This window comes from Pinus tabuliformis, chromosome 1_1, assembly GCF_031772625.1.
Source record: "Pinus tabuliformis cultivar Carrire ecotype Pingquan chromosome 1_1, CPIR1, whole genome shotgun sequence".
Lineage (NCBI taxonomy): Eukaryota > Viridiplantae > Streptophyta > Pinopsida > Pinales > Pinaceae > Pinus > Pinus tabuliformis.
The window spans coordinates 584,652,909-584,666,578 of NC_142297.1; the positions used below are offsets into that span (position 1 = coordinate 584,652,909).

Below are 13,670 nucleotides of genomic sequence, written 5' to 3' on the forward strand. Positions count from 1 at the left end.
TAGTGGGCTACATCTGTGCTTCTGTCCCCTAGACCTCTTTTGGATGTTACCCTTGGATCTTAGCCCGTGGGATCTCCTTTACTGACCTTTGGTTTTTAGGGTGGTACTACATGGGAAACCCCGATTTTGGTTGCTTGGTCCCGCTCCCCCATCCACATATACATTACTCCCATTCCATTCATCATAGCCTCATTCATCATTTCTCCCACCTGGGTCCACATAGGGTTAGCCTCCCCTTCCCCTTACCCACACCTTGGGTCGGACCTGGAACAATGCCTAGGAAGTTGATGCAGCTGAAGAGAAAAGTAAAAGCATAATTGGCCACATTCAACAAGAAAATGTACCACAAAATGCAAAAGATGGTCTGGGCAAACACATTTAGCACGTGGGTAAAAGCTAAATGCATGAGCTTTACCCCATATCCATGGCCATCACCTTGGTTCCTATAGGCCCTAAATGAACCTCCTTTATCATTCTGGAACCCATGATTGTCCCAACCTGTTATGAAACCAGCTCAAGAAAAAGATAGAAAAGATAGATCGATGCCTTAGAATTCAGCCTCTTCGAGGGGGCAACCTCCTTTACATTACATAAATGAACAATTCTTAGATGATACAAATGAAAAGACCTCCTTTCTATATATAGGAGTCTAAGGGGTCATAACATAATCAAAGCCGACATAACAATAATAATGTAAGGGCACAATAATAACAATAGTGGGCTTCTATGGGGTACACAATAGTAACAATATGGGCACTACCTGGGTACATCAATATAATAAGTGGGTTGTACTAATAACAATAAGGGGTTATACTAGTAGTATAGGGGCCTAACACAACCCCTGGTGGGCAATGAACCGCCCTACCTTAAAAGGGGTATCCATTGCTATACCTTACACATCATGCTCTTATCCTTTGAGCCCCGAGCAGCTAATCAAAGAAAAATCATAAAAGACAAAAGGCATATAAAGAAGGGAGGAAAAATCAAGGTCGGGGTATCTCATACACCATGATTGCTCCCTCCTATACATTATATACCCAAGTGTGGGCTTCCCTTTATTAGCTACCCATGAGCCCCAACATGTGGCCGAAGATTGCCTCTTTCATTTGCCATTCCATTCATCTCTTTATCACATGCCACCACCTTTTGAAGGATGTACCTTGGACATACTATCCCCTCTAAAGGTAGAAACCACCTAATAGGATACTTGGTTAACCCCCTTTGGAGCTTGGAGACATTGACACATGCCAAGGCCCACTATGGAAGGGCATGCTATTATGAAGGGCCCACCTGTTGTCCATGGTTTGTAAAAACTTTAACTCAATTTATTTAAATGACTTGTTGTACTAGAAGGCTAGGGGACGCATTGGATCTTATCGAGGATTGCAGATGGTCTCCATTTTGGGTTTGGTCTCCCTGTATGGGATCCTAACTCTCCAGAGGCCTACATTGGCACATGTAGGGTGTGTGTAGAGAACCATGGGCCTCTACTGCAGTAGACAACACTCCATGGATCCCCAGAGACGCTCAAAGATCGTCAAAGATTCACCTATTGGAAGAGGAAAATGCACCTAGTTCACCATGCCCAGCGGGCCCCACAGTTGTACCATGCACTTGGTAGATGATATAGGGCTTGTATGATGATGTGGCATCACTTACATAATCATCTAAGCCCTTGCAGATGGGCTACAGGAATTTTCGATCCACTTGGAGACCCATGTGGTTACTTGTGTACCCTCACACCCATTAGGAGCACCCCATGTTTATTATTAGGAGAACTGTTAGTTTTTGTAGCATTAGATGTGTTCTAGCCACGAAACTTGGTGGAGAGGCTAGAATACATGAGATCTCCAAAACCAAGAAATGGTTTCTAGAAATTCCGCCTAGAAGTGTCTCAATTAGATTATTAACCATTTTTTTTAAATATTTCCTAAGTCTAAACTTAGGGAATATCATTAATTAATCAGTATTATTTGAGATAAGACGAGAATAGTCTGGAAACTCACACAAATCGATCCAGAGATGATCCTAGCCATCGATTATGTTTTAATCCTGGTCATTGGTGCTCCAACAGTAGATTATAAGAGGAGGTCGATGTGGTGATGGAGAAGACACTCTAGCAGTTCGATTTCTTGGCAGATCGATTTCCAGAGTAGCAGCAGTCAGTTGTCGGAAAGAGCAAGAGATCGAAGTAGTGAGAGAGGGGCAAAGACAATGACGCTAGAGGAAGTATTCCAGATCCAGTGAGTGCATTTGCAGAGAGGCAGAAAAGCCACAGAGAAGATGACGCAGGGACTGCGCAGCAGCTTCTAGAGGCAAGTTCAATTTGTTGAGTGGGAAAACAGTCCTCAGTTCTAGAGGCCGGGAAGGAGTCCCAGAGGGTCGGAGAAGAATTTTCCCAGCAAGTGGAAGGCAAAACGACTTCATCAGGGACCAATCAGAGGCTTGACGTCAAGCACACTGCGCAATGCAACACAGAGGCTAACACAAAGGGTCACAAGGCCGAGTTATCTGAAGGCAAGTTGTGTCAAGAGTTTCCCTGTGGAGTGAGGAAAATTCCTCACTAGATTTTTGCCAATATTTTTCTCTATAGGATTGCTAGATATCGGCATCCAATTGTCCTCAGAATTTCTCACTGCTACATAATAATAAAACCCTCAGTTGCTGCACCGGTTTTCCAGCATTGGGTTTTTCCGGGGACTTTTGTCCAAAAATAATTGTGTTATATTTTATGTGTATGTGCTAAAATTTCTCAGCTTCCAACATTTTATTCTTCTGCAATTTTATTTGTGTAGATTGTAGTGTGATTTATTCAGTATTTGTCATAGCAAACAACAAATAAATTGTTAAATAAAACTAACAATTATAAGAATAATTTCCAGTTGCTGCAATGGGATTCCAGTGTTGGAATTCTCACAAGAACAAGGAGCCAACCCCTTGTCCACTACTTTTGGGAGTCCTACTTCTTATTATGGCACTTATGGACTTCATCAAACCTCTTAGAAGGCCTAACGACATGTGTGATTGATCATTCAACCTCTTGAGAGGCTTATTCTTTTGTTTATGAGCTAGTTTGGTGCGTTTGTCACCAAAAGTTAGTTATTTTGCACATTATTTTATTCTAGGGGCTAATGTAGGCCTAATTAGCTAAATTGAACTCATTAGAAGTGTATAAATACAAGTGATGTGAATTCATTTTAGCATCATCACTTGGATTGGACTTGTATCTCTTTAGATAACTTCACTATCCTTCTTGCAGGATGAATTTTTGGAGCATGGAATGAATTTTGATGTTTGGATCATTTTTTGTTGTCTTGTAGCATCTTAATTGGCAAAGTTTTGATGGTTAGATATACTCTTAATACATGTAAGTGCAACTTAATGCTATTCTTTCTTTCTATTTTGTCACATACATTGTTGCTAGGATTTCGCTATACTAGGGCTAATTTACTGTATCCATTTATGCGAAGTTGTGGAAATTTTGTTTCTAGATAGTGATGCTTCATGTATGGGCCATGTATTATGAGTGAATGTTCCTAGAGATGCTTCATCATTGAAATTAATCTTGATAAGTCATCTATTTTTCAAAATGAAGTATAAAGCTCTTGAAGTTGCTTTTGTTGTTGCCCTAATGCTAAGTGAAGTTGTCTTCAAAGCCTCCTTGACATAGAAAATCCAAAGTCCATAGTCATAATTCTACTTCACTCCAATCTCCCTGAAAGGATTAGGCACTGGTCCTCCATACGTGATCACCTCAAAGCTTATTTCTTTCACCTTCTCCTCTTTTCTAGGCCTAGCCTACATAGGTCACCTAGGGCATCAATTATCTCAAAATCTAGCCATCCAAACACTTTGATTTTTGGTCCACAAGTGCGTTGGTGTGTCCTCAAGAAGCCCTCCAAATTTCATGAGATTCCGACGGTGGGATCTTGAGATATTGCAAGATCTAGCTCGAAGACCGATTATTGCCCTTAGTTTCCTTAGGCTAGAAACCTCATTGGGATCCTCACTTTGCCTTGTGTTGAAAATTCATTCTTTGGTCCCTTTCTCTCTCCCGATTAGGTCAAGAATATCATTGGTTGCTAAACCCTCGCCCCTCGACCTAACCACGGGTTCACTTGGTCTCATGTGGTCCCATACTTCATTGAAGACAATTCTTCAAGGATCACTTGGAATCCAAGCCTTCACAAGAATCTTAGGGTTTGAGGGCCTCCATTATAAGATACATACCCTTAACTCAAACCTTGAAATTCTCCTTAAGACCTTCCTTGAGAACCTTTAACCTTGCCTTCCAAAGCAAGCAAGTTATTATTTTGAGCCTCTCTTGTGAATAGGCCCCTTAGGATCACCCCTCGCCCTATCATTGGTCTATTTATTTCGTGGTGCTTATTATATCGAGTCTCCTCACATCGGTGAAAGTCTGTAAAGAGTAGGGAGCCATAGCGAAGGTGATAGTGGGCTATTGCTCCATTATTGCCCTTAATTTGGTAGTAGCCATTCAAGGACCCTTGCTAGTTTGAGCGGTAACAGGTCCACAAGGAGTTAGCCTCCTCTTCCCCTTGTCCACACTTTGGTTTGGGCCTGGAACGATGCCCTAGAGGTTGATGCAACTAAAAAGATTGTAAAAAGCATAATTTGGCCACTTACAACAGGAAATGTACCATAAAATGCAAAAGATGGTCCAGACATAAAAATTTAGCATGTGGGCAAAAGCCAAACATGAGCTCTACCCCTATCATTATGGCCATCACCCTGGTTCTTAGGGCCCCTTATATGAGCCCCATGCATCATTAAGGAACCCATGATTGTCCCAACCCCTGGTGAGTGTTGCACTGCCCTACCCTAAGCAGGTATCCATTGCTATATCATTCACATCATGCTCTCATTCCCTGGAGCCCCGAGCAGTTATAAAAAGAAAAATCAATAAAAGGCAAAAAGCATATGAAGAAGGGTGGAAGAACAAAGGTCGGGGTAACTCATACCACAATTGCTCCCTCCTACATCTATACACCCATTTGATGGATTCCCTCATTATAGCTATCCTTATACCATGGCATGTGACTTGGAGCCTTCCCCTGCTACTCCACTCTGTTCCATCATTATTTCATATGAAACCTGCAATCTGACGGATGTACCATGGACTTATCACTACCTTAGAGGTTGAAACCACCAAATAGGGTCTTTGATTAACCTCCTTCTTGAGCCTGGAGATGTTTGTACATTCTAAAGCCCATTATGGAAGGGCATGCCACTATGAAGTGCTCACTTGGTTCCATGATTTGTAAGCTCATTTGCTCAATTGCACTAATGAATTGTTGTACTGGAAGGTGAGGAGATGCATTGGATCTTATACAGGATTGTAGGTGGGTCTTCATCTTGGGGTTTTGGTCTCCCTATATGGGATCCAAGCCCTCCAGAGGGTCATGATGGCACTTGTAGGGTGAGCGTTGAGAGCCATGGGCCTCTACCATAGCAGAGAGCAAACAGCCACACCATGGGATCCTTCAGCGCCACCTATTTCTTGATCGTGTCCCAGTTATTCGATGATAATGATGCACTTGGACCACATTGCCCAGCCGGCTACACACTTGCACCACACACTTGGAAGTTGATCCAGGGCCCAGATGGGGTTTTGTCTCACCTAGGGAGACAAGGGAGGGTTTGCATCATCATTCCAGCCCTTATAGATGGAGCATAGGCTTGCTTGATTCAATTGGAGACCCATGAGGCCATTCTTTGTGCCCCCACAGCCACTTGGGAGCACCACAGGTTATTTGCTTGGAGATTAAGGGGCCACCCCCTTTATCATTGTTATTAGAGCCCTCCTATTCATTATGGCACATGAGGGACTTGATTTGGCCTTCCAACGGCCCTATTAGCTATTGTTCTATCATTTTGGCCCTCTTGAGAGGCTTGTCATTTACTTTTGGAGCTATTTGGTGGGTTTGTCACCAATTTAGTTGTTATTTGCACATTAAAATATTAATTAGGGGCTAATTAGGCTAAAATTAGACCATTTGAACTTGTGAGAGGCTCATATATATTGATGAGACCTCATTTGTAGTTCCACATCACACTTGGGATTTTCACTAGCCTCATTAGAGGATTTCAGCCTGCAATTTTTGGAGAGAATTTGGATGTTTTTGGGATGCACTTTGATGTATGGATATATTGCTATCTTTTTGGAGCTTCTAAATGCGTTATTGATGGATGGATATACTTCATATTGTCTAGTAAGTGCCTTTTCTTGTTGAATACCTTTATGCAAATGTCTAATGCATGGAATTCTTTCTCATAGTGAAAATTTATGCCCTAATTTACTTGATATAGTGCGAAATTGTGATCTTGAGAAGTTTTGTGTGTGTTACTCATTGATGATATGAAATGAATGTTCCTAGTGGAAAATTGTTATAATTTGTCCATGAAACTCCATTAATTAATGTAATGAAGGTAATTGTTGAAAGAAGTAGTTAGGGTTTCCTCTTTTAGACTCCTTGAAGGTCAATTTAACCTACCATAAGCACCCATGACTCAATTCTCCCAATGGTATAGGCACTAGTCGAATTCTTTGGTGGTCACACTTAAAACTTTTTCTTATTGCTTTCCTATTTTCAGCCCTAACCCTAGAAGGCCAACTAGGTCCTTGCACCAATTGCATTAGAGACATCTCCTTGGGGTGTAAATTGGTATACTACTGCGATTTGATTTCCTCCAGGTGCCCTCAAAGTTTCAAGCAATTCCCGTAGCTAATTTGAGAGAAATCTCAAGCCCTAGCTCCAAAATTGTTTTTGTCCTTCACCTTCCTTGGTTAGTGGCATTTCTAGGGTCATTTGCACTTTAAAACTCAAAGGAAGTTCATCGCTCATTGACCCTTCTTGTCATCCTTGCTTGACCTAATCATATTGTGGATGATCATCTTGAACCCTAGGTCTTGCTTGGATCCCTTAGGTCTCTCTTATGGTCCCAAACCTTTGCATGTTTGTTATCTCACAAACCCTAAGAGAGGTCCTTTCCCTTTTCCAGGAATCCTTGATCTAGGTACATTCCTTGTGTCGAATACCCTTTCACCTAGGTCTAGGCCTCCTATCAATAAGCCTTTCTTGGAGAACCCTTCTCTTGCTTTTAAAGCAAGCAAGCCATTATTTGAGCCTCTCCTCTGAATGGGTTTTGGAAATCACATTGTATATAATCCTTGACTTATCATTTCTAGTGATTTCTCTTACACCAGGACTCCTCCCATCGGTGAAAGTCCATAAAGAGCAGGGGACATCGACAAAGATGGCAATGGGTCATTGTCCCGTTGTTGCCACTTGGTCTAGTAGTGGTCTCTTTGGTACCCCTCCTAGGACCCCTGCTAAATTGAGTAGTAACACAACCCATATACAAATAACTAGAAGGCATTCTATTGCCTCTTCAACAACTCATTGATGACCCACTTACATATTTTCACAAATTGAGTATCTTTAAATGCTAAAAATACCACTAAATCCACTCTAACCAGTGGGAAACGTTATTCCTATCTTTCCTTACATTTTATATTTGAGAACAAAAAGGATATTTAGAAAAAATATTTGATTTACCAATTATATTTGCGTTGTCATCCCTAAATAATAGTTTCCATATGGAACTACTTAGCAAGTCTTCATAGGTTTGCACATCACTTCCATAAGGCAGGGTTATGAACTACTCTGATACCATCTTATGATTTCATGATAAGCAAAAGTAATCCAAGAGGAATGGCAACGTTCATAAACACCTTTCTACAATGAGGCATACCTTCAAAAGAAGATCCCAAAAGGTACAATGCATCATGTGTCTCCAATGAAGCTAGAGTCTCAACAAGAAATAGGTTTAGGGTTTACTCCTAAGACCCCAAGGGTGGGACCACAATAACCCCTAAAGTGGTTTACCATAAATGGAGTAATCCAACGATCCTAAGGTCTAATAAACACCTCAGGTTGAGTGCAAAATAAATATTCTAATAGTGAGTATCATCACAATCGTACCTAGTGTACCATAATAATTATTTAAGCTAGCTTCCCCTCCGCGGGTGCCCATGATCGGCAATCAAATTGATTTGACCACCAGGGGCAGCTTTATCCTCCACCTAGGAGGCAAGGTGTCTTATTCTCAGCACAGGTACGATCCATTAAATCCGATGATGCTGGGCATTTTCATTAGAGGGGAAAGTTGGTACTTCCTTGCCCAATTTATGATGGCGTTCAATCATTCCATAGTCATTCATGTACAAGGTCCTTTATGGTTTTTAAATGGTTCTACGTGTGAGATCCAAGTCTTATCCGGTGCCTCTGTAACAATCTAGTACTTTCCTACTTGGATTACAATGGAGCATGATATAGATAGGGACCCTTGGCATCAAGAAATATGGAGGTGGCTAATTACTTGGGCGTGTGTTGCGATTATTCCGCCACTGGTTCGCATGGTGGTTAGTATTAAGTCTCAGCCAGTGGGTAATGTCATGGTTCATATTCTCTGCAATGTCGGTAGTCATCGCAATTCTGTGGCAGCCAGGGTCCTCAACCATAATTGGACTTCTGTTCTTCTCTTTGGCATGGAGGATTGGCTTGAGTGCCCACTGGTCATGGGGCAATTCACGTCCCGAAGACTTTCTGTGGAGGTTAATTGGTGTCAATTCAGCCCTCAGAGTCATTTTCCACCTCCAAGGAGTCCGACAACACAGAGGTGTGTTTACATTTGGCAGCTTTCAAAGAGTTTGACTTTCTATTTGGTGCCCAGTCAGAGTAGCAGTTGGTTATGGTGCCCAACGTGCAAGATAGGTCAGGTCAATCTTTCTTATGGCTACTTGGGTATGGTGATTCTTCACTCTGAAAGGTGGTGGACACTTCGCAGTCGACTGGCGGGATGGGTCCATTCTTGGTTGGTGAGTTGGAATCTGTTGCTCGAGGAGGAGAGTACTCCATGGCTTCGAAGTTGGTGGCTTGTAGTCCATATTGTCTGGGAAGAAATGGAGGTTGGAGGTGGCCCTGGGCACTTAATTCTGAAGCGCAGCCTGAGGGTACTCTCTTGCCTCTGCTGGAGGTATAGGATGACTGCTGCTAGTGCGTGGGTGCAGGCATCCTTAAACAACCCGTGGTCGATTGTGCGCCAGTGGCTCTTAATGGTGGTTCATGGCTTGCTTTGCGTCCGTGCTCCTCGTTGGTGGTTCGTGGCTCATTGTACGTCCGTGGTCCTCGTCGGTGACTTCTTCTGTTATGCGATGCTATCAGCATTGGCTGGTGGTTCACGGCCCGCGGTAGCTTGACTATGGCTCCAAACCCTTCTCTACTAGCCATTATGCTAGTCTGCTTTTCTTGTGCGGCTAATAGTCTGGTTCTCATCATAGTTTTGTTATGTTAGTCACTCATACAGTCAGTTATGTGGCCAGAAGCCTAAGCAAGGGCTATGTAGTATCTTAGTCACTCATACAGTCAGTTATGTGGCTAGAAGCCTAAGCAAGGGCTATGTAGTATCTTTTGCCTTGCTCTGGCTCTTTCGCCTATAATTTTGTTAGAGAATCTCGTCAACTCTAGTGTTTGTAATCTTAAGATTTTGAACTGGTGTTCTTTGGCCAGTTTCCCTGTCAGGCAGTCCTCAACATCAAGAAAACATCTATGTACTCTTCTTAGATAATAACATGTCGATGCTTTAACACAAAAAAATTATCTAGGCTAACTACCATTGAGATTCTTGTACCTAGGATTATCTAGGCTAGCTACCATAGAGATTCTTGTGCCTAGGTGCCAAATGTCCTCTCTTTAACTATGGACAAACAACCTAGTTGGTGAGAATTCATGCATACCCCTCGCACTTGTTCAAATTCAAGCATGGCTAGGATGGTGGACACAGGCCAATACTTTTTCAGATTCCGTCAGTGATGGTTAGATGTTACTTATACTACCAAGTGACAATTTGACTAGACTTTGAAATGAGTTGAGCCCACTCGATTTGGTAAAATTTGGTCGAGCGTAGGCAAACTTGCCAAAAGTCCCACAATTTGGCCAAGACTTGTGAGACTTGGTGAATTTGATCATGGGTCGATGAGTTAGATCAAGACTCGGATACTCAACCAATTTGACCATTTTGACAAACTTTGCCAAAACTCAATCACTTGACTAGTTTGAGAAAGTTTGATCTTTTTTATTGTTTTTAACATTGGCCTATACTCTTGAGCTTTTGATTGCCCCCACAATTTTGTCAGAAAATTTATTGCCAAATTTTGTCCCAAAAAAAGTCAAAACATAAAAGAGTAAGATTGTGTTTTAAATAACATTATAGTCTAAACCTGCTATGTTTTGGCCATTTCCCGGGTATATTTTCCAGTCAATTTTTCTCAAAATCCAACAAGGATTTGATGGAATCACAAGTTTGAGCAATGAATTTGCATAATATGAGAAACACGAGGTGTTTCGACACGTTGAATTCATTTATACATTCAAAAGCAAATTTCAACAATATAAACCATGATTTTGTCAAAAACTTAATTGTCGGATTCCCGCAAAAGAAGCCAAAATGTAGAAGAGATAGATTGTGCCGTAAAGAGTGTCATAGTATAAATATTCTATGTTTTGGCCCTTTTTTGAGCATATTTTCTGGTCAATTTTGTCCAAAATCTAGCAGGAATTTGTTAGAATCACAAGTTTGAGTTGTGAAATTTGCATAATGTAAGTGCCATAGGGGTTTTTCAAGGCATTGAATCCATTTATGCATTCAAAAATGGATTTTAAACAAGATAAAGCCACGATTTCGTCAAAAAATTATTGTTGGATTCCAGCAAAACAAACCCAATAGTAGAAGAGTTAAACTGCATGATAAACAGTGTCATAATCTCTATGGGCATATTTTCCAGTCATTTTTGCCTAAAATAAAGTGGAGATTTGTTGGAATCACAAATTTAAGATGTGAAATTTGGATTATCAAGTGCTACAGAAATATTTCAAGAAGTTGAATTCCTTTATGCATTCACAAACACATTTTAAATAATATAAAACCATGAATTTGTCGAATATTTTATGGTTGGATTCCAGCAAAAGGACAAAGCGTACAAGAGTTGGACTGCGCCTTATAACTTTTTTGAGTTTTTCAGGTTGCTAATTTTCCCATTCGTCTGAGTTTTTCGAATTCAAGTTTATGCTTACCGAGTTTTGATCGTTTTCCCATACTTCCCAATTTGATGACCCGCACCGATTCTTAGGCGATGCTAAGTTTTGCAAAATTGGTAAACACTCACAAATCCTGAGCTATTTTCTGACCAAAGTAGTTCCTGAGAAAAAATATTTTGGATGCTGCCTATGCATATCATACCGTCTTTCAAAATAAATAAAAGATGCTTAACAGAACATAATAGCTTTGTTAAGTGAGAAGCACCCATACTTTCAATCCTATATATGAGACCATTCCTTCACAGGTGTTTTAAGTATTGAAAAAAGAAAAGAACCTGGAAGATAGAGAAGCAGAGGAGCATTTGGGGGAGGCTTTCCACAGTCCAAAGGAGTGAACCAGCGAGGAGGACCGCCATGACCGGATTTCCTTTTCATCTCCTTCGCCTGCTTTACAACCTCTTCCACTTTCTTCACACTAACTGTACTTCTTTCACCCGAACAAGAATTTATTCTGAGTTTGAAGGCCTTTCTGCAGTGTAAGTGCTTCGAGTTAGAGTATTCAGAGAATGGCCTTCTGCAATTTAACTGTAACTGTTTTGGGTGCTCTCTAAAAGCACAGAGACACGTAGAATCCACCACAGTCGCCATCTCCATTGCTATTCCTGCTTGCTATTGCTTTGATACGATGTGTTTCTTCAAAATTTCGAGTGGTTTCAGTGGGTTTTAGTGTCTCTGCATTTTCTGGGAAATAGAAATGTAAAATATTTAAAGCCACTCACGTTCGCTTGCCTGGGAAATAGAAATGTAAAATATTTAAAGCCACTCACGTTCGCTTGCCGTGGCAAATCAACCCAAAATCCCAACCTGTACCTCGATTCCTCATATTTGCGTATCAGAGCCGGCGACTGGAGGGCCAGCCACAACGTCATTGGTTGCCCTGTGGCTGGGCCCTCCGCTAAACGAATCATAAATGAGATGTCTTATTTGGGATCTTTTGCATGGTCAATTCAAGTACCCAGATTCTTTGTTCTTTGAATAAAAGAGTGTTTTCATTTTTCATAAATGAGATGTAGTATTTGGGAATTTTTCCATAGTCAATCAAGAACCCAGATTATTTGTTCTTTGAATAAGACAGCGTTTTCATTTTTCATTACTCTGTGGGAAGATCCTTTGGTTGGTCCAATGTGGTGTTATTTTTTTAATTCAGTTTCAATGTGGTGTCATTTTTTTAATTCAGTTTCAAATTCATACAGATATTTTTTCATGGGGTAATAAGCTTCAGGAAATAGGTTCTCATCGTGTCAATATGTTGAGTCACAAATTTTTGGTATATTTAAATTAAGGATTATTGGATATATTTTTGGTGTGATAGTAACAGCTATTTAATTTTGGATATCTTATTTAATTTAATATTTATCATGATTTTAAAAAAAATAATGTTCTTTATTCTATACCCTGATTCAAAGATAGTTTCAATAGATAGTCCAGTTAGTTGAATCTTTCTTATCAAATCATTTGCCTTTTATCATAAAAGGCAGATTCAATTCTCCTTGGATCCATCAAATTAAACTCCCTTTAATAAAATTGATCCCAATTAATTGAAACTCCCCCACCAAATCATTTACCCTTTATCATAAAACGCTATCCTCTTTTTTTCAGGAGAAAAAAAGCGAGATATTTTATATTGAGTCAATATATTTACTTGATAGTACATCAATTATCTGCCGATCAGCAGCGCGTGGGCACAGAGTAAGCCCTTGATGATATCAGCAACATTGACAAAAACATGCAAATATATGAGAACATCAAAATAGTGTATAGAAAAACAAAATAGCATATGTGCAGATATACTGGAGCAACATTAGCTATATGATCAGAAAGATTCATATACATGGATGGAGATATGTATGAGACAGACATATTCAGGTGTCGAGCTCTCCTCTACCGAATCATTTACCCTATATTATAAAAATCAAATTCAATTTTCCTAGAATCCATCAAATTAAACTCCTTATACCAAATCATTTACCCTTTATTATAAAACTCCAATTCAATTCTCCTTGCATCCATCAAATTAAACTCCCTTTAATAGAGCTGATCCGGATTGTCTGAGAATGTTACGTGAAAAGTTTTTTAAAAAACCAATCCAGTACAAAATACCAAGCTGACTTATCACCTCTCATTAAAGAAATAATTGGGAATATATCCCTAATTGGTACTGCAGCCGGAAGTATAAGGGGTCAAGCACTGTAGGCGCATGAAGACAAATTACAATGATGTAATCGGTAGAATGGGTCAAGCACTGTAGGCGCATGAAGACAAATTACAATCCTTAATGGGTAGAAATCGTGGGAACATGAGGACAAAATATCATCATGTTATGCAAAACCATCTGTCAGCAAATCTTAAAAATCACTTGGACAGTATTTAAAATATGATAATTTATTAATATCATAATAATAATAATAAAATTTAAACGTAAATCACATTTTTAAAAATTGATGGGTAAGTTAACTATAAATTAATATTAAAAGTATGTTGAGAGGTGTT

The 13,670-nt window shown here is 40.1% G+C and overlaps 1 protein-coding gene across 5 annotated transcripts in view; it reads right to left on the reverse strand.

The window, feature by feature from the left end:
• The window catches only part of LOC149214595 (phytyl ester synthase 1, chloroplastic-like), a 417,560-nt gene extending 405,501 nt beyond the window's left edge, over window positions 1-12,059 (reverse strand). For 2 of the 5 annotated variants that reach the window (XM_089392344.1, XM_089392343.1), the window contains exon 1: window positions 11,456-12,059. In XM_089392344.1, the coding sequence (XP_089248470.1) occupies window positions 11,456-11,774 (319 nt within the window). In that variant the 5' untranslated portion in view covers window positions 11,775-12,059. The remainder of the gene's footprint in view (window positions 1-11,455) is intronic. The other 3 variants (XM_089392341.1, XM_089392342.1, XM_089392345.1) reach the window with 3 other exon arrangements.
• Window positions 12,060-13,670: the final 1,611 nt, after the last annotated feature.